The sequence below is a fragment of the Centruroides vittatus genome, unplaced genomic scaffold (assembly GCF_030686945.1).
Source record: "Centruroides vittatus isolate TY-2023 unplaced genomic scaffold, ASM3068694v2 contig_120, whole genome shotgun sequence".
Classification (NCBI taxonomy): domain Eukaryota; kingdom Metazoa; phylum Arthropoda; class Arachnida; order Scorpiones; family Buthidae; genus Centruroides; species Centruroides vittatus.
Genome location: NW_027120768.1, coordinates 937,064 through 958,906, shown reverse-complemented (window position 1 = coordinate 958,906; position 21,843 = coordinate 937,064). Strand labels below are relative to the sequence as shown.

Here is a 21,843-nt window from a genome sequence, read left to right as displayed (position 1 = left end):
AGGATAATTGAAATTGTATTATATTAGTACAGTAGTAACACATAAATCTGTACTTAATACCTACGACTTTATTGCTTTAGTGTACTGTACAGTACATCTGTACTTGGTAATATTACCAAGTACATTGTAATATTAAACTGTAATATATTACAGTTATCCAGTGGAAACTAGTCGAGTCTTTATAGTACAATTTAATGTGAGAGTGCTTGTAAATCTTCCACGTGCGTAATGTTAATTCTGTGGTAGTGTGCTGTAGTTAGTTAACAATTAACAACAATGCTTTAAATAACAATACTTTATAAATGAGTTTATGAATTCATTATGGGTATCTCTTGATGCTTGGATAGGGAAATTCATTATGGATATCTCAGGATGCTTGGTAGGGAAATTCATTACGGGGTATCTCATGGTGCTTGGATAGAGATATTTATTATGGAATCTCTTAATGCTTGTTTATGGATATTTCTTGACATCGCGGATACAGATATTCTTTATAGACATCTCTTGATACTTAGATATTTATTGCGGATATTGCTTGAATAATTAGATAAGGATAAGGATTATTATGAATATATCTTGGATACATGGATATGCAGCATTTAGACACAATACTTCACTTGGATACCTGCAATTATTTCTTGTAATTCGATCGAATTTTGAAGAATTTGATATTCCTACTTCGTGCAATTATTATCTTTTTTTATTTATTTTTTTGGGGGGGAGCTTTCGGAGTACGACATTTTCAAGTATTGTACTTTTTATAGAACAGAATAATGCGAATTTACACGCATTTCTCTTATTAGAAATAATTTATAAGTTATCGGAAGGATGACTTACTAGGAATTAATGTACTCATATATATAAAATGGTAAATCAAGTACGCAGTCTGAAGATAAAACATTGAAGTAGAAGGGGTGTTATGACAATAGGTAGGTGTTTTTTGACACTAGAGCTTAGTTCTCGCGTATAATTTCGTTTAAATTATGGAAGAAGTTAACGTTAATATAGAAAGTTAAGAAAGTTACGTTTAAAAAAATTAAATTTAGGATCAACAAGTGTAGGAAACTAAGCTTTTGCCTAGGGCCAAGTGGACACAACCAGTAAACGTTAGTTGTGGGTTCTGTCCTGGCCAACTAGCTAGCCACGTGGAGTTTCCCGGGTTTTCTTCGCGTTAGTAACACCTAAATTGGGGCCAATTTCACTGGAAGCCTCTTCCTTGGCAGATCCCCGCGAGTTGCGTTACCGTATACAAACAAAGGGGCCATACTCAGTGGCGCTTTATAGTTTCATGGGTGCTTAGTCAAATTTGAATTAGAAGGGGTCCCATGTAAAGTGTTGACTTAAGACATTTTTCTTTCGGGAATTTTTTGATGTAAATATTTTCTTATAAAAGATTGGTTTGGGGGCTCCAGTTGGTGGTGGCCCTAGGAAATTGCCCTTTTTCCCATAGGATAACGCACCACTGGTCATGCTCTTAGGGAGCCAAATACTTTTAATGGTCTCTAGTGCGCCTGTCTAGGCTCAAAATAAAATATCCTGTAAAACTGACTTTATATTACGTAACTTAAATTTAAATATGAAAGGCCTCCCAATACACGCGTGCCTAGGGCCTAAGTTATTTAAGGAAGGATCCTCTCAACTACAGAAAGAATGTCTAGGTCTTCTCAATGGATAGGATACTAAATTTTTGCGACACGGAGTTTATATTTTATATAAACTTATACGAGATGAGGCCCACACACTTTTCTAGGGCCTCGTACAACTTTAAATCAAAGAAAAGTCATCTTAAATCACAACTTAAGTCGAAGGAAGGAATGCAAAATTTAAGATTCTAGCTATGAACCAAGATTTTTGCATACAACACGAAGTCGAGTATCATATTTGAGCTTTATATTATATAAAATTATACAAGAAAGGGTCCCGTGAGTACATGCTCGTCTAGGACCTCGCATCGCACAACCCCCAAAAATGGCATCAATAATTAATTTAGTGATGAAATTTGGACACTTATCTATAATTTGTAACCTCAAAATATGGAATAAATTTATGCCCAAAATTTTAAGGCCCTTTTTTAAATTTAAAATTTAAACTGTTCTAAATAGTTTTACCAGTCGATTTGTCCCAAAATATCAGGGAATTTTTGAAGAAAAATGAGAGGGAAAGATGTCCAAGAGGGTGAATGGTGCAGATAATGGTTACTTGCATCAGGAGACGTTTAGAAATTGTATTTAACAGTGGGCAATATAGGAGATTATCTACTTTGTCAAAGCATTAGGGGGGTTTATTATCAAATGGGGCATGAAGGAAACTATTGCAACCGGAATTGAGAAACTGCAGATATGTGCAGGAATGCGTCGAAAAGAATTGCCACCAAATATTAAATGATTTCACTTTTGTAACGTGGAAATTCATCGAAATTACGTTTAAAATATAAAAATAGAATAAAATTTCTATCAAAAAAATTAAATTAATTACGCTGACGGTAGTAAAGAAATGGGCAATAGAATAAATGTTTCTAGCATTTGCTCTATTGCCTATTTTCTAGGAGCATTTTTGCCCACTGCCCATTTTCTAGGATCATTTTCCCATTACATATGTCATTTTGTTCGCTTGCCCTTTGCTTGTTTATGCTAGGACATTTGTCTACTTACTTATTACTCATTTTCTAGAGATGTTTTGAGGAAAAACGCTGTTAAAATTTGTTTGAATGCTGAGAAAATTTTCTAAAAGCGACATTTTCCCCTAGAGAAATTTACAATTATTGCCATTGCCCATTTTTTTTTGTTAGGAGCATTTCTCTACGTGCCCATTGCCCACTATCTAGTAACATTCTGGAGGAGAACACTACTAAAATTCGGTAGTAAGATGATTAATATTTTCTAGGAGAATGATCCTAACAAATAGGTCATTTGCTCATTGCCCAATGAGCATATGTTTCTAGGAATTTTATCGAATTATAAACAAAAATACTATAAAAATTTAGTTGAAAAAAAAAAAAAAATGTTAAAGTTTGTCGACTCGGTTACAAAATTCCACTACTTGATATTGGGCGGATCTCATAGAAAATGGAAGGATTTTCGGAGAAATTGAGCGGAGTCAACTCCACCCTTTATTCTAAAATGTATTTTAAGATAATTAGATTTTTTTTATACATATAAAAATACAATATTTCCCAATTTTTTAATAAAAAAATGATCAATTTTCGAGAGTGGAATTAATAAAAAATAAACAGCGTACATTTAATAACATTAAAATTGTCGTTATAAATTAGACATTAAAAAAAATAAATTAATTAAAAATAAAAAATAACCATAAAAATTATTAAAAAATTCAAAAAAAAAATTAAAATGCATAATTTATATAGCTTAAAAAATATATATTTTTAAAATTCCCATTAAAAAAGGGAGGCAATTAAAATGGGCTAATTTTAATTTAAAAAATAAATGAATTTATTAAATTTCCGATCCTTAAAAAGCGCTAAAAAAGTTAGAAAATTCATTTTCCCAATCATCGATTCTTCTACGTAAACAAACACCGCTGACGTCATTCATCAAACCCCCCATTTACCGAACAGGCAGGAGTAAAGGGAAAGAGACGTATAGGCGTACGCGTTAATTAAGTCGGTATTCACTTAAATATGTACAGGTACACGTGTACAGAGGGATGAAGTAGTAAAGGTTTGCTTCTTAAAACCATCAACACATATTTTCGTTGATGTCTGTAAGGTTTCATGTAGAACCAACTGCCTCTGGGCGATCGACCAATCACACATAGGACCCTTCTCATTCTGTGTAGTAAGGTTGGACAGAGGTTGGGGACGATGAGACATTGGTGTTTATAAAGGAAAATTATCGTTGGGGTCGTACAACGGACGGAATCGTTAACCGTGTTACATATTAACTTACAGGATTAGGTACTAGTCTAACCATTTAGTATAGGAGGATTATGTTATAATAATTAAGTTATAAGTGATCTTATACCCGTCCATAACGAAGGATACGAGGGATGTGAGTCGTGTGGATTGTTTAGTATGGTCGAAAACCCCCCGATCTACACCCTGTACAGAAAGGATAATGTAATGTAAATAGACAAATATTGACAAGTTATGCTGTTTTGGAGTAACGTTAACTTCTCGATAAGGCAATAGGATGTGAGGGTTTTAACGTTCAGGCAGCCATGTTCCAGCTATGGAGAAACTCAATTTCTATCCATGGTCTGGTGTATCTGTGCGAGAAGATGGACTTTGTGTCCCAAAATCTATTGACATATTGTAGGTGAGAAGATGATTTTGCTTCGTTCGTTGGCTTGTCTCATCATCGCCACTTTAACTCTGGTGCTTTATTATGTCCAGCAAGTTCGAACAGGTAAGCAAAGAAGTCAATTTTCTCCTCAAACTTTTATGCATATCGTTTTTTCATATCTATGCAATATTTTTAATGAGAATAAATGCTAGGATTTAAATGTATTTAACAACCATTCCGAGTATATTCTAAGCCATTTTTTAGAGGTTTTATTCAACTTTAGGAGAGTTTTTTAAATAAGAAAACACTCGGAATAACGTTAAATCTACCCAATTTTATACTAGAAAGTGAAATATTAGCAATTTCTCACGGTAAAATTTCACTTTTTAAGCATTATATTAAGCAGAATTTCATTTTATATACAATTATAAACATTTAAAAAATATATTTCAACACGCTAAAATAAATTTTTACAACTTTTCGTGCTGGTAAGCAAAGTAAAATTCACATTATTATATTTCTTTTTTAACTAAAAATAACAATAATAAAAGCCTTAAAACTAAATTAATTATTAAAAATAATTAAGTATATTTTTAGAAAATTGTATTTTTAACTTAAAAAAAATGTATAGAAATGGAAAAGGTTTAAAAATTGATTTATTTTTAACTCATTATAACGCGTAAGGGGTATAGATATAAAGAAAGAAAAAAAAACATTCGATTGACCTTCTATAACCTTATTGAACATAATCCTTCTCGAGTATAAAGTGTATCGATAATTTATAAGTTGGATTCATCCTGTAAAGGTGTTTTCTCCGCATCCGAATCGGCCATGCAGGTAAGGAAACATTATAGGGGCATCTCCGCACTGTAACAAGGTCGGGTCTTGTGGTATTACTGCATCTCTTTCCGGTCCTACGTGATCAGAACATCTGATGACGTTTATTCGCTATTTGATGGCACGGTTTGTGTTCTTGGCAACACAGATAGGCATTGAAACACGTTTCTTAAAGACAGTTACAATCTGTGGTATTGCGTTTGGCCTATTTATATACAGTAAGGATCTTTCTTTCCCTTTTTTTTTTTATCTTTTTCCTTCTATCCTAGAGTGGAGGGATGAAAATAATATTATTTTTTATAAAATTCTACTCCTGTTATTTATCTTTTGATCATTTATTTAATATTTTATTCACTTATCTGTGCCTTATCCACATATTTAAAGATGGAAAAATGGTCTTTCACGCTCCTCTAAACTATAAAATAAAGGCAAATATAAGTTTCTCAGCATGTAAATTCACTCTTGTGACTGTTTCTACGGTTTTAAAATGTATGCAAATTTTATATTTAAAATAGTTTAAGAAATTGCATACAATGAGTGATTTTTTACTTAATTATCCATTAATAAACCTTAAATTTATGCCTGAGCATTGCTTATTTTGCTGTATATAAGTGTCTAGAATGTATTTTCTTATACAAAATTCTTGTACATATAGAACTGTTTTCTATACTTAATATTTTATGCACTTATCTATGCCTTATCCCCATATTTAAGGGTGGAAAATAGTCTTTCATGCTCCTATAAGCTATAAAATAAAGGTAAATATAAGTTTCTCAGCATGTAAATTCAGTCTTGTGACTGTTTCCATGATTTTAAAATGTATGCAAATATTATATTTAAAATAATTTAAGAGATTGCATACAATGAGTGATTATTTTTTTCATATTTTACATGCTTTTTACTTAATTATCCATTCATTAAACTTTAAATTTACGTGCATACATCGCTTATTCTACTGTATATAAGTGTCTAGAATAAATATTTTTATATTTTATTACACAAAAATCTTGTATATATAAAACTATTTTCGTTTTTATAAGACTTAAACGAGAGAAAAATAAATAAAAAAAAATAATAATAATAATAAAGTTTAAAAAATGTTTTTACTGATGGCATGAAATGTTTTATAATGTAAAATCAATATATAAGTTTTTATTATTATTGTAACGTTAAAAAAATATATACTTTTTTATACATTTAAAAGTTAATATTCCTTTTTTTTAAATATTAAATGGTGCAATTTAAGGTAAATTATACAGTAAATATACATTTTATACACTAAATACATAAGTTTTAAAGTAATTTAGAACATAATTTGAATTTTTATAATCATTTTTATAGTTAAAAATAATTAATTTTTAATGCAGAAAAATGCAACTTTATTTTACTGCTTTATAAGTATTAAATGTCATAATTTAAAGTAAATTATACAGTAAATGTATATATATTAAATGTTAAATATGTAATTTAGGGTAAAATTTTTATTTTTTACTGTTTTTATCCTTGGCAAAAAGTCATTACTTTTCTGTAATAATAAATTGTTTAGCAATAGAACTCATTGCTTCGGATAATTAAACATATCACAAATCTAGGAGCAGATAACAATAGACATAAATATTTTATTGCTTAACAATTAGCTTACACGTTAATTTTCATTTAAATAAATAAAATTATCTTAAACTTTTAGATATTATATTTTTTTATTGTTTATTTATTCATTATTTTTACATTTTATCCCTCTTCATCCTTCCAATCAAGCAATGACTTACTATTAAAAAATTCAGCTTGTAATTAAATATAATTATCTTTTATTAACATTATTTTAAAGAATAATTGTAATATATAGTATAGTAATTAATTTTATATAAAAATAATTTAAATATACATGTATAAGGGTTTTTGGGTGTTTATAAGGATTTATAAAACCCTATGTGTTGACAAAAGATACTTGTTTTTAAGAAAGATTTTAAAGAGAAATAAAATATTTTACAGTATATTTATATTGATTTTATGTAAAATAAACCCTTTATTTACAATATACGGTGTTAAAAATGTAGGTAAATGTGTTTAATAACATAAAAATTTAACATATTTTCTTAATTAATAGTTTAAGTATATAACTCTTCAATTAATAATTAAATTTACTGCTTAAGTAATTATATTATTTTAATTTACCTTAAAAAATAAATATTATAAGATCCAAATTTTTATTAAGTAAGTTATATTTCATTAGAAAAATAAATAAAAAAGAATTCCATGAAATTAAATATATAAATTTATAATAATATTTTTATTTAATGAAACTTATAATTAAATTAATAAGTATTTACTATTAATTACATTTATATATAATTATACATGTATAAATGCATCATGTAAATGGTTTTAAATGAGTCTTTTATTGTAAAATTTGAAAATAATTTATGATTTCATGACATTTTATACACAGAAAAGTGCATGTAGATGTTTTATATTGCAACAACTCTTTATATAACATCACATATATAATGTGCTAACTTTAAAAATAGATGCAGGTCTGGTATATACTATAGCAGGTCTGAGGCCCTAAGCTATAGTACTTATAATGTGGGCCTCACATTTTTACATGTATCATTACTTGGTAGAGGTACCATTACTGTTATCCATTATAGCCTAGAGCGACAACAAGTCTAATCTATCCATATATATATATATATAATTAATATTAAATGTTTTAATGCTTGTTAACTTCTTAAATAAATCTCTATACAGCTTCACATGACACAAAGGAGATAAATATACACAGCAAATTTTGCAAAATATTAATAAAAAAATTAATATTTAATCTTTAAACACTTATTTATAACTAGAGAAGTAAATATAGAATATTTAAATGGTTATAAATTAAATTTATTGTCTTGTAATGAATCTTTTATTATTAAATTTGTGTAGAATTTATGATTTTATGACTTTCTATGTATAGAACATTGCATACAGAAGCTATTAAGGTTATATATATTGCAGTGATTCTTTATATAGCGTCATACAAACATCCACATATCTATAATGTGAAAGCTCTGCAGCTAACTTGCTAGAAAGTAGCTATATATAGTAAATATCTATTAAATATATATATATATAAAATAACCATTTTAAAAGTATTTATAGCTTATCTGATGGTCAAAAGTTTTACAGCTGTTTGATACACATTCCACCTCTTCAAATTTAAAAAAAAAAAATACTTTTATTGCTGTTTTTTATATACAAAAATTCATTCTAAGTTAAGAATAATCTTAAGGAATATATAAATATTTTGTAAAATCATTATCCTGTAAGATATATTTAAAAAAAATTTACTTTACATATGTTAATTCTGTGTTTATAATGTGCATAAAAATCAATATTTTCCTTATTTTTTATGAAAATTATGAAGAAATTTATTCTTTTTTGAATTATTTTTTAAATAAATTATTAATTAATTTTCTGCTTTAAAAAATTCCTTATGTTTTGTATGAGATAACTAAGATATAGCATCTCTGCCTAGGTAATTAGTAAATAAAATGTTAAAAATTAAATAATTCAATGAAAGAATGTAGAAATTTTTTACATAAACAGCTAAAAACATAATATAAATTAATATTAAAAGTACAGTATTAAGTGATATTTGTATAAGGACATAGACTAGGCCATAAACTATAATATATAGCAGATTCTTTCACTTCTTCCCCTCTACCAAATAATGATATATGTAAAAATGTGAGGCCACAAGCTATAATATATAACAGACCCTTTATCTCTACCAAATAATGCTATATATATAAAAATATATATATAAAAATATGAGGCCCTAAGGTATAGACTCATGATGGCAGCAGCTTGTTTACCTTACTTGCAAATCTTGACCTGATAAGAACTGGAAAGATTGTAACCAGGTATTGAGTTATACATAAGCTAAACAAGCTGCAGTGTGAGGCCTCATGCTTCACAGGTCAAACTCCATTCTAAAAAAAAAATTAATTAATTAATTAATTAATTAAAGTTCATTATTGCTAAGTGGAGAGAGTCTTCTCTCCACTTAGGGCCTATTACATATTATAGCTTAAGACCTCATATATGTCAATGATAAGGGCCTTATATGTTAGTGTTTAGAGTCTCTGATAAGTTATTATTTAGGATCTGTTGTATGTTATAGCAATATTTTTAATGTAATATTTAATACTTCAGAATGGAAGATTAATGCATAAGCAAGTTAAAAACTTTAATTAATTTATAGCATAAAAAAAAGAATATACCTCAGTATTTTCAATTAATTTTACAAATATAAAATCAATTTTTCATGTTAATGTATTACAACTTCCAATACCCTGAAATTATGTGGAAAGAAAATTTTAAATATTAAAAATAAATAAATAAAATGAAAAATTTAATTTTCATAAAATAAATAAATAAATTACAAAATTAAATTTAATACAATTTAAAATTGTAATTTTAGAAAATAATTCATGTATTTCACTTGCTTTTTAAATGCATTTAACATTAAATAAACACGTTTATTTTTATAATAAATTTTTTAATTAGGTTTAAAAATGATTTATAATTTTAAAAAATCAATTTTCTTCTTGTTTTTTGTTTTTTTTAATATAAATTTTAATTTATCACCTTACAAAAATTGATTTTTCTTAAAAAAAAACATGTTATATTCAGAATATAAATAATGCTACAATTGAAAAATGATTAAATAAATAATATTTCCAGTATTTAACATATGCATAATTGCATGAAATGCAATTTATATCACATTTAGAGCCAGTAAATCATATAAAAATCAATATTTTATACAATTTTGATGCTGAAATTCAATAGTATAAGGTTATTTACATAAGATATAACAGTTTATAAATCAATATAAAAGCTACATAAACTGTATAAAAATCAATTTCCTTCTACATTTTATGTAAATAATTTAATAAATATATATTTCTAGATTAACTTTTTTAACATTTAAGCATATAAAACAGCAAAAAAGATTTAAATTTTATTATTATTATTATTATTATTATTATTATTTTAAATTTTTTCCGAAGCATCGACCGTTAAAATCCCAGTAAAATAAATATAAATTAATGAATTATTTAATAAAATATTTACTTTAAAAATTTATTAAATAATAAATGAATATATAAATATATAATTTAAAAATTAAAAAAAGAAAAAACAAAATTAATTATTTATTTAATAAAATTTCCTTTAACAAATTTTAACTCTGCTTTAATTGCATTCTTTCCTAATTACAAACTTTAATTTAACTTTAAAGTTTTATGAAAATTTAATGTAGTTGTTAAAAATCTATTTTAGATGATTAAAAATAATTTTTTTTAAATGATTAATTGTTAAAAAGAGGAGAAAGGGAAAGGGAAAAGGAAGAGGAGAGGAGAAGAGGAAGAAGAGGAGGAGGAGGATGAGAGGAGAAAAATAAAATAAAATAATTAAACATAAAATTTATTTTATTTTATTTTTTTATGTGAATAATAAACAAATAACTGTTGAAATGTTAATTTATTTACATTATTTTCTTTATTTTTTTATTATTTTTTTATTATTTTTTTTTATCCGGTGCTTACATAAATCTAATTTTTTTATTAACAAAAATAAAATGTCTTTATTTTCTTCGCTCCAATCATTAAATTTTTGATTATTTTTACTAAGAATTGTTTTATTTATTTATAAAAAAAATATATTTTTTAATAAATTTATAATTTTATTTAATCAAATTTGCCTTTTTTTTATGAAACAAACAATTTTTTTAATGTGTTTTTGTCTGTTTAAAAAGTTTTAAATTATAATTAGTGAAGGGGGAAGAGAATTAATAATAATAATAATAATAATAATATGTAAGTTTTTCTGATCAATTTTTAATTTTTAAATTATATTTAAATAAAATTCCTTGAAATAAATATATTCTTTTTTTAATTTGTATTTTTATGTAAATATAATAAACAATTTCATTTATTGATCGGTATAATCAGTAGGTGTTTTGTAGCTGAATTTTTGCTTTTTTTCTCCCCTCCCCTGTTTAATTTAGTTTTAAACTCCCAAAAAATTATGAAAAATTAATAACTTAATCAAGTCTGTCAGGCTGTCTGTACGTTAACAGATTAAGTTTCTAAAAAGGCAACAAAATTATAAAATATTAATCATTTTTGTTGAAGTCTGTCAGTTTGTCTGTCCGTTAATAGATTAATTTGCAAATGAAGAAAAAAAATTGATAAGAAAATAATAATTTTTGTTGAAGTCTGTCAGTTTGTCTGTCTATTTATGGATAAAGTTTTTTAAATACATATATATATATGTGTGTTATTTAATATTATTGCAATTTAATTCATTTTAATTGTAATTTAATTTTAGTCTTTTGTGAAATAAAACAATTAAAATGTCGAATTCACACAACAATGTATTAATTATAGAAACAATAGTTTTAATTGTTTAGTAACTCACGAAATACACAAGTTAAATGCAGATTTCACACAATAAATGCATTGATTACGATTTAAATGATTTAATTGCTTAAACTCTATGAAGTGTTCAAGTTTAGTGTTTATTATAACACTACTTTACACGTTAACAATTAAGAAAATTTCACGTAAAATCTTCTCAATTGTAAAGAAAAAAATTAATGAACATAAACACAATTATTGTATCATTTTACATGCTTCACTTGCATTTTATTTTGTAAATTGTAATTAAAAAATGTGTTAATTAATTAATTAACATTAACACACTTTTATAATTATTATAATTAATTTATTAACACAATTTATTAAACATTTTTTTTCTTAATTGTAATAACGGGGATTTAAATTAACTATACGAATATTTATTGATCGAATATGTTAGTTTGTCTGTTTGTCTGTTTGTCTGTATGTTAGTTTCAAAAATTTTATTAAACATTTATTATATTAGTTAACTAAACCGAGGAACGTGTACAGAATTTATTGTGTAATGAATTATGTTCATGATGTTTCTATTTATGTTATGTATTAAATATGTTCATGTGCTTGTTTATAATATAATAATTTAGCAAATTAAAATCAAATTAACTACAAATATAACTTTTTTAAACATAGTTATATAGAAAAGTGTGCCAAAATATGTTTGTGTATAGGTGTTGTAATGTAAAACATGTATAAAAAATTTACATAAGTAACAAATGAAACGTATGTAAACGGATCTGTCTATATGCCAATGTATATATGTGTACATTTACGAGAATTTCCAAAATGTGTATATGAAAAACGTGTACACGTGTGTATACGTATGTAAATGTGTATATATAAACACAATAATAAGTTATATACGTGTTAAGTTCCGATTAAACATGATTATTATTTTATATTTACATGTACTGTAAATATCACATTTTTATGTTTGTGTACTTGTTGTTTTTTAAGATATTATTATATAGTTAATTTTAATATATTACTATATTTTTGACATTCCTTCGCGTAAATTATGCTAGTGCATCATACAAAGAACATAATTACATGCATATACTACTGTATAACACAAACATAATACATACATGATTACTCCTACATGTAGTTGACATATGTATGTACTGTACAGTTCATGCATGCGTTTGTGTGCATTACAAAAACATATTTGCACACATATACACGTATACATGACTGTATACTTAGCCAAATGTAGTATACATTCGAATTTAACATAATATAGTGTATATACAGCAAAATAATATACAAAAAGATACATTCAAGTAAGGTATAATGATTAATTCAGTATAGGGCATGTCGGTATAGACATGTAATGTTAAATTACATGTCTATACCGGTCTATACGGTAAATTAAAATAATACATATATATTCACAAATCACATCCAAATAATAAGCAGTATATACTATACATGCTAAATTAACACATACTGTATATTTACTAAACTTAAACTAATCAAGTATACGTGCATGTAGCATACAAGTAAACCGGAATAATTTACATCTACCGTATACTTCAATTAAACTTTAATGCATTTGAGTTATTTTATTTATTTATTTATTTCTTCCCAATCGATAAATTTCCTGAAGTGTTTCCTGTTCAACACCAACACAAATCTCCTCCCCCTTTAACTTATAATCGTGTATAATTAATACGTTTGATGGCATTATTAAATGTCTTTTTCTATTAATTCTATTTTAAATAAATTTGTTTTAATTAAACGTAATTAATTTTGCTTAATTGTATTCAAGTTTTCTTTTTATTTATTCATAAGTTTATGAGTTATGTTCAGTTTAATTGAACATAACTCATGAACATAATTAACTGCATAAACTTAAGAATAGAATATGAACTCACAAACATAATTTGAACATAACTTAATAACATAATTGAATTCATCCTCGAGTTTAAAATTATGTTCAATATGAGCATGGGAATGAATTTCATTAACTTAAAACATAATTTGAATAATGACTTATAACCTAATATCATCTATGAACATTAGAACATAATTTATGAATATTCATTACATTCATGAGTTAAAATTCATAAATTCATATCCTATTCTTTAATTGACATAATAATACATAAGTATATAATAATTAATTTTATTATGTTTAATATTACGTTCATATTTGATATGTACATACGTATAACATAATCCAGTGCATATTTACATGTAGGCCTATATATAAATTATGAACATAAAATGAACACGAGAATGAATTTTAAATATTTATAAGTTATGTTCAAGGAATGCTCTTAAGTTAATAAAATGCATTCTCGCGTTCATATTATTATCATAATTCAGGTTATAATTATGTGTTCACAAAGTAAAGTTAATATTCATAATTTTATATTATGTTCGTGCATTGTGTTCGACTTATGTTTATAAATTATGTTCTTAATTGTGTTTTAATTACGTTCATAAATTGTGTTCTTAAATGTGTTTTAATTACGTTCATAAATTGTGTTCTACTTATGTTTATAAATTATGTTCTTAATTGTGTTCTAATTACGTTCATAAATTGTGTTCTTAAATGTGTTCTAATTACGTTTATAAATTGTGTTCTATTTATGTTTATAAATTATGTTCTTAATTGTGCTCTAATTACGTTTATAAATTGTGTTCTATTTATGTTTATAAATTATGTTCTTAATTGTGCTCTAATTACGTTTATAAATTGTGTTCTACTTATGTTTATAAATTATGTTCTTAATTGTGTTCTAATTACGTTCATAGATTGTGTTCTACGTATGTTTATAAATTATGTTTTTAATTGTGTTCTAATTACGTTCATAAATTGTGTTCTACTTATGTTTATAAATTATGTTTTAATTAGATTCGTAAATTGTGCTTTAATTACGTTCGTGAATTGTGTTCTAATTATGTTCTTAAATTGTGTTTTAGTTACGTTCATAAATTATGATCTAATTACGTTCGTAAACTGTGTTCTAATTAAGTTTATAAATTACGTTTTAATTATATTCGTAAACAACAATAATAATAGAATTCATAATAGAGCAATAAATTAATATTATGTTCACAATTTATGTTTTAATTATGTTCACGAATTAATTTGTTTTTCGAATTTATAACGATAACGAAAAGTAATTATTAAACATACTCTTTTCACGTATTTTAAGCACATTTTTCTAAATTATATATATATTTAATAATAAATTCGACATAAAATTAATCACTTAACAGCGTTTGAACCTAATTAAAAGTTTCCTCCGTTGAACATTTTTAAACGAATTTTCGGATCACCTAATGCAATTTCCTTTGTGTGTGTGTGTGTGTGTGTGTGTGTGTGTTTTCCTTTCTTCAAATTTTAATAATTATAAGAGATGACATTTTAATGAACTTAATTAAATTTCATTCGTTTTTCGCCATATTTAATGATGATAAACACGAATCTTTATTGATCCATCTTCAATTGCTAGAAATGATAAATTACCAATATGGAGGATGTGACAATAACATTATAACCTTAAATTTTAATCAATAAACGAAAAGATAAAGTGCTGATCTCGTCGAGATTTTACGTTTTCAATTTAATTTCTCGTGAAGTTACTAATTACTATTAAAAGAGCAAACATTTCTGTAACGTCGATTTAGCATCTTTATACTTAAATTTAACACCATAGATACCACAGAATATTTAAATTTAGTACTAAAAGAGCTAGAGGACCTTTAAATTTAACACCATATGAGTCAGAGGATTTTTAAATTAAATACCATATGGGTTACAAGACCTCTAAATTAGCATTACAAGACCTAAAGAACCTTTCAGTTGAACTCCTATGAGCTACAAGACCTCTAAATTAGTATTACAGGAGCTAAAGGACCTGTAAATTTAACATTTTAACACCATAAGAACGTAGGATCCTTAAGTTTACAGCCAGAAAAACTTCGATATTAACAACACGGGAATAGTTGACTTGTAAATTCGATATTGTAGGAGCTAAAGGATCCTTGAATTTAACACCGTAAGAGCCATTGAAACTTCAAATTTAACAGCACAGGAGTTAGAGGATCTCTTAAATTCGAATTTTACACCATTGAAGTAGAATGGATGTAAGGATTGATGGAAACTTTAACAACTGTTAAGAGGTACCACGGATTTAATTGATGGTAGCTACGTGAATTGATGGTAGAGAAAGTGAAAAACAAGTCTAATGGTAAGGTTGATGATAGGTTGAAATGCTAAATTCACCTTTTCCATGAATCACATTTTTTTTTTTTTTTGGCTAATGGACAAGGTTTCTCCGCCCAATTCTAATTTCAATAAGACAGGTTTTGTTGAGAAATAATCTAAAATTTTGCACATTTTACTCTAATTTTAAGCACAGTTTTAGTTGGAAAGCTTTCAATTTGTATGCCTGTCTGCCGTCTGTCTTCGATTTAACTAGAGGTAATAACTTCTAACTTTTAATGAATGTTCTGTGATGAAATTTACTTATTTTAAAACGATTATTACTGAAATTTTTAGTAGAAATTACGATTTTTTTTGTTTCAACAATATTCCACTTTACTCACGTGATTTGAGTAGGGCCTCCCTTGATCTGTGAGATGGTTCATCTTTCTGAAACATCATATAAACGTGAAACCCGGTTAAATGGCCTAGTAGTTAATTTCAGGCCCTCTTACAAGATTCAACAGGGCTAGGGTTCGTGCTGTAATAAGGGTTTGAATGCAGTATGATCTGCAATCATCCTTACATCATAGAGCCTGGATTTAAAATATTCTTAACGAATCATATTACACAAAATTCTCCAAATTATTTTAATGAATTAAGCAAATATTGATGTAATGATATTTCTTAAAAGGCAAATTAACCAATTTACTCAATTATTTTGTTAGTAGCCCCCATCTTTTCCTTTGATTATCCTATCTACGTAATTATACAGTTTGAACCCATTAAATTTCTCTTTGGGATGATGACTTGGATGATCTTATCAATAGTTTTGTTAGATGTATTGCACTCAGCCCATTATAAAACCTACCATTGTAACTCCAAAGTTACCATTCCAGTTGAGTATCGAATTACACAATCAAACAATTTAGCAGGGTCCATAAGTAGTTTATTAAATGCTTAGGTTACAAGAAGAATTCCATCAGATAAATGAAAGCTCTTCGTGTAATTTACCGTATAACTTCATATTTATGCTATAATTTTAATGAAATTTGCCATAAACTTAATGGAATTTATAATTATTCTCTTTTCCAACAAAATTTCGCCTGTAAATTTCACAAAAATTTCTTTAAAATGTCTTGTTTTCTTTAAGGATGACGAATGGTTAAAGAACTCCTCACAAATTCAATCGCTCTTACAGCTCGCTCTTTTGTGTAATTAATTACGGTGAAATGATGTAAGATATGGCGCAGAAGTAAAATATAATGGTAAAAAAATTAATTTTTTATATTTTAAATAATTATTGTAACGGTAAACATTGTATAAAATGTAAGCATTTTACCATTTTGACCATCTTCCATTGCTAGAATTCATGAAATAACTTCAATTTTCTATTATAATTTTACCGTAATTTAATATAAATGACAAATAACTCATTTACCATTAAAAATTACGAGAGATTTTTCCATTTTTATAGTAAAAATCTTATTTAAAAAAATACAAGATTACATACAATGAAGAATGGTCAAAGTACTCCTCCCAAATCCAATCGCTCTTACGGCAGTTTTGTGTAATTAATTATGGCGAAATGATGTAAAATATAGTAGAAAACTAAAATATAATGGTAAAAAAATGAATATTTTGTAATGAAATCAAGTTTTATAAGCGTAAACAATGTATAATATGCAAGAAATCTTACCCATATGATGCATCTTTCTTTGCTTAATAACAGGAACATATCCTCTTACTGCATCTGATGAAGTCTTTTGTTTGGAAGGTGTGGTTGTGTCAGTGTAATTTACTGATGGCCATTTGCCTCTACCAAACGATGTCTTTCTCCATTCTTCCTCATTTTTTCTCCTCTTCAGCTAATGAGACGATACAATTAAAATGATAATTAAAACCATCGCTAATTTGTTGTAACTTTTATGTAAATGTTAAGATAAGTAATTATCATTTTCTAATTGCTTCAAATTTTTATATCAAATATATAATTTCGAGGGTTTTTTAAACGAATTATCGGTGAAAAATAGAATTAAATTTAACTTGTAAAATCAAAAATTACCTGTTAAAAATCTATATACTTTTTTTAATTAGCTTCCCACTTTAAGAATTTAGTTTTAACCTTAAAAAACTCAATTTTTTTTCCATTTTTTGATGCTAGAATTCCGTATTAATCAAAGACAGCGCCAGATTTCCCCTATGAGGAAAGGAAATCGGCTCTTGTTTTTTCAGTTTTTAAGTATGTAATTCTAAGAAATCAATCAAAAATTAGGAATTAACGTGTATATTATTGATCAACTTTTATTAATTACTCCCAAACCACTTGTATTTTTGCATTTTTTGATGTAGAAACGTCACCTTCACTTAAATCTCCCTTCAAATAAGGCACAACAAAGAATTTTTTAGTAGTTCTATTGGAAATTTTTATTTTATTTTACAAATTCGACGACGTTTGATTTAATTTCGTGAGTCTTACAAGCGTTTTTCTTTTTTCCTTTGTAATCATACGATTGAATTATTGATCCGTAGTGTTTATGTAATCTCTCCAATCTTTACTTATACTTTGGCTTTTATCGTTATTCCCCTTTTAGTAGGATTTACAACTCGTTATAACGTCAAAAATGCTCCCAAAATAATGGTTTAACTACATATATAAGCTTATGTTTGGCTTAATAAGTATACGTCCTTCGTTCCTTTCTAACAAAGGAAACTGATAGAAACAAGAGAAACCTTGGTGGGTTTGTATGTTTGTATATTTGTAAGGTATACAAGGTACAAAATGTAAGATGTGTAAGGTATAACGTGTACAGATTATTAGGTTTACAGAGTGTGAGATGTATAGGCTAAAGTGTAAGGTGTACAAAGTATAAGTGTAGACAAAAGCAAATAATTTCATTTAACAGATAGGGGTGTTTATTTGACATAAGATTCGATATAAATTAGGACGTAAAATACTTAAACAGAGGTAAAATGTGGTCGTTAAACTCTACCCTTTCTTAGTAGAAAAAGTTGATGTAATTAAAGGTTTTGTGGTCATAAAAACCTTCAGGAATAAGATTAACGTGTTGACGAGTGGTGTAAAGTCTAGAAATGAAGTGAATTTGTCTGTGTTTCTTTTAAATATAAAAATAATTGTAGATTTTCATTGCTTGTTTTATATTCTAAACACTATTATGATGATTTATAGTGTTATAAATAAGTAATTTCGGTGTTTGAAAATGTTTTATTGTCTCTCTCCCTCCCTCCTACATAATACTTTATAACCTCGATATAGCGCAGATATCTATACGATTTTGACTGTAAACCTCACTGTTATTAACAAACCCCCATATTTGTATTACACCTTACTGATATTTTATCACAAGTACTTCGATTTAGCGCAACACTCGATTTAGTATGAATAAACGCTAGCGCTAAATCGAAGTTCGTTTGTGCATTTATAGAGTACGTTACTTAAAGGTTCTAGCCATGATTATGTGTGTGTATGTGTATATATTCCGTCTTTTCCTTTGTTAGAAGTATTGTTATCTCTGATTTAGTAGGATTTAATTCTCGTTATAACGCCAAATATTTCTTAAATCCTCCAAGTGATTTATGTACAGAGTGATGTAACAGTCGTGTACACTCCACACAGGGCTAGAAGGGATGAAATGCTATGAGTAGAACATAATCTATGCGCAAGTACGTGCAGAACATAAAACTTAGACAATTAAAACAAATATTTAACAGTATATTTGATTTATATTGTTGCAGACACTGCAGTTATTAACTAGGTGTACTGGGGCCTGAGCATTTGGGGTCTTGATTAATAAATTTCACAAAAATACAAACTTCGTGGGGCCCTATAAATAAATTTTGCACTAGGATCTACGGCATTTTTGCTCCTTTACTGAATACATAACCGATTTATATGTTGTAGTAACAGTGACAATGGACACAGAGAAGAGAAAGATAAAGACTTAAGCTTGTACTTTCTCCCTCCTCTTCTTCTTCCACGTATCTTTAAACGCTTGTACAGTACGTGTGCATAAAGATAGAGATGATAAAATGTGAATTTTAAAGAAGAGAGGAAGGGGAGAATTAAAGATACATCTTCATCTTCCTCTTTTTCCTCTTTCTCTTAAACAATTCGGAGGAAGAAGACAAATCTTTCTCCTCTTCCTCTCTCGTTTCAAATGCGTACTTCACAACGCACATGTAATGCATCTACATATATATGTCTGTATGTATACACACAATATATTGAAAGCTAAAAATTAACATAAATTTACGAATAAAACGTAATTTAAAAGCTATTTTAAGCTTTAATACGTCAATAAAAAGCAAGCTTAAAAACAGTAAAAAAATATTTTTACAAATTTATCGATCATATAATCGAATATAATTAATTCTGCAGTAGAAATGAGGAGGAAAAAAATCATAAATAACGGATTTTTTCTTTATTTCTGCTTTCATTTTCCTCGATTTAGCGAAAAAAAGGAAGAATTTATATATATATAAACGGCAAAAAACAAAAGAAATCCTTTGTATAAACATGAAAACTGGCGAAAGAGCGAAACGAAAAGATGGATGCGTGCAGGTACCATATATATAAAAAAATAAATAAATAACAAAATATATATATTTTTCTACTGAATATTATTCATATATAAAAGTTAGATTTATATATATATATATATAAAAGTATAAATTTTATAGAAAAATATATAAAAAAACAGATAAAAAAAATTTAAGGATGAAAGGAGGACACGCATCAATTTTTAAATGGGTTACTTGGTAAACAACTCATTTCATTCTCGTAAGTTAAATGAAAACAGAAAAATTAATTATTTTTATATTTTATTGTTTGTATTTAATATTACTTTTTATGTATAATTGTGTATAAACAGTATAAATTTAGTATAGAAGTGTATAAAAGGGTGGATAAAAACACGCATTGCATCTCAAGTAAACAACTGATTTTAGCCCCACAAAATAAATTGACACATGAAAATTAATTATTTACGTATTATTTTGTTTGTATTTAACACTATTTTTATGTATAAACAGTGTAAATTTAGCAGAAAAGTGTATAAAAACACGTATTACACGTCCCAGAACACTTTGTAAACAATACATTTTGGCCCCACAGCGTAAATAAACACATCAGAATTAATCATTTGCGTATTGTCTTGTTTGTATTCAACATCGACATGGCGTCCACCCCTTTTAGTGTTTTTACTGTACTTGGCGCCAACTGGCTCAACCATTTATCGTAATTAGAAAATGATCCAAAATACCAGAAATAAAAACAAGACGAAAGGGTGAGAAAGGGGAGAGGATTTACAGAGAAATTGTGTGCTGTTTTGAATTATTCATGTGCATTATCATATAGATCTAATTCAAAAGTAACAATATTAAAGAATAAATTCCGAATATGGTTCTTATCGATCGTCCATTCTGTCACATTGTTTACATAATTACTAATTCTTATATGGAATTTGGCCAAAATAAATGCTAAATTAACAGAAAAGTATGCCACATGACAACATTATTCAAGTGAATTTTAAGTTTTATTTGTCTGAACTTATCAAATTTTAATTGAAAGTTGTACTTTCTCACTCGCTTCGAGTAGTATTGGCTACGTTTGATAGCTTCCAGACAAAAATAGGTAAATATTTCTAAACTATAAAAAGCAAAAATTACATTTTTATATTAAAAGTAAACTTACTAAAAAGACGCAAAAATCTAATAAAATTATTTAAATTCCTCACTTGTATAATGGAGAAATCGAAAAGAACAGGAGGAGATAAATTTGTCTATAACTAATTGTGAGTATTTTTCGGATAAATGGCTCCTGTTGGAAGCCATTAAGCATGAAGTTAGCTAATTTAATATGTAATTTATTTATTTATTTAAAGTAGAATATGATATTTTACCCAGTTAAGAATTTATTCCAGTCTTGATTCGGTGTTATCGATTGGAAGTTGTCAAAGAATCAAAGTTGCTTTTCACTTTTCCAAATGATCATCCAAGCTTGAAACTTAAGTAAATAACAATTTTCTGACATCATAGTTTAAAAAATTGGACTTTATTCCCTTCAAATTCAAGCTGGAAATAAACGATTCGATCTTATAACCAATGCGAATCACGC

At 26.7% G+C, this 21,843-nt stretch overlaps 1 protein-coding gene across 1 annotated transcript in view; it reads left to right on the top strand.

Annotated features, from left to right (window-relative positions):
• Nucleotides 1–894: 894 nt before the first annotated feature.
• The window catches only part of LOC136984551 (disintegrin and metalloproteinase domain-containing protein 10-like), a 115,121-nt gene continuing 94,172 nt past the window's right edge, over nucleotides 895–21,843 (top strand). The window contains exons 1-2 of the mRNA XM_067281589.1: nucleotides 895–929; nucleotides 4,275–4,364. Of these exons, the coding sequence (XP_067137690.1) occupies nucleotides 920–929; nucleotides 4,275–4,364 (100 nt within the window). The 5' untranslated portion in view covers nucleotides 895–919. The remainder of the gene's footprint in view (nucleotides 930–4,274; nucleotides 4,365–21,843) is intronic.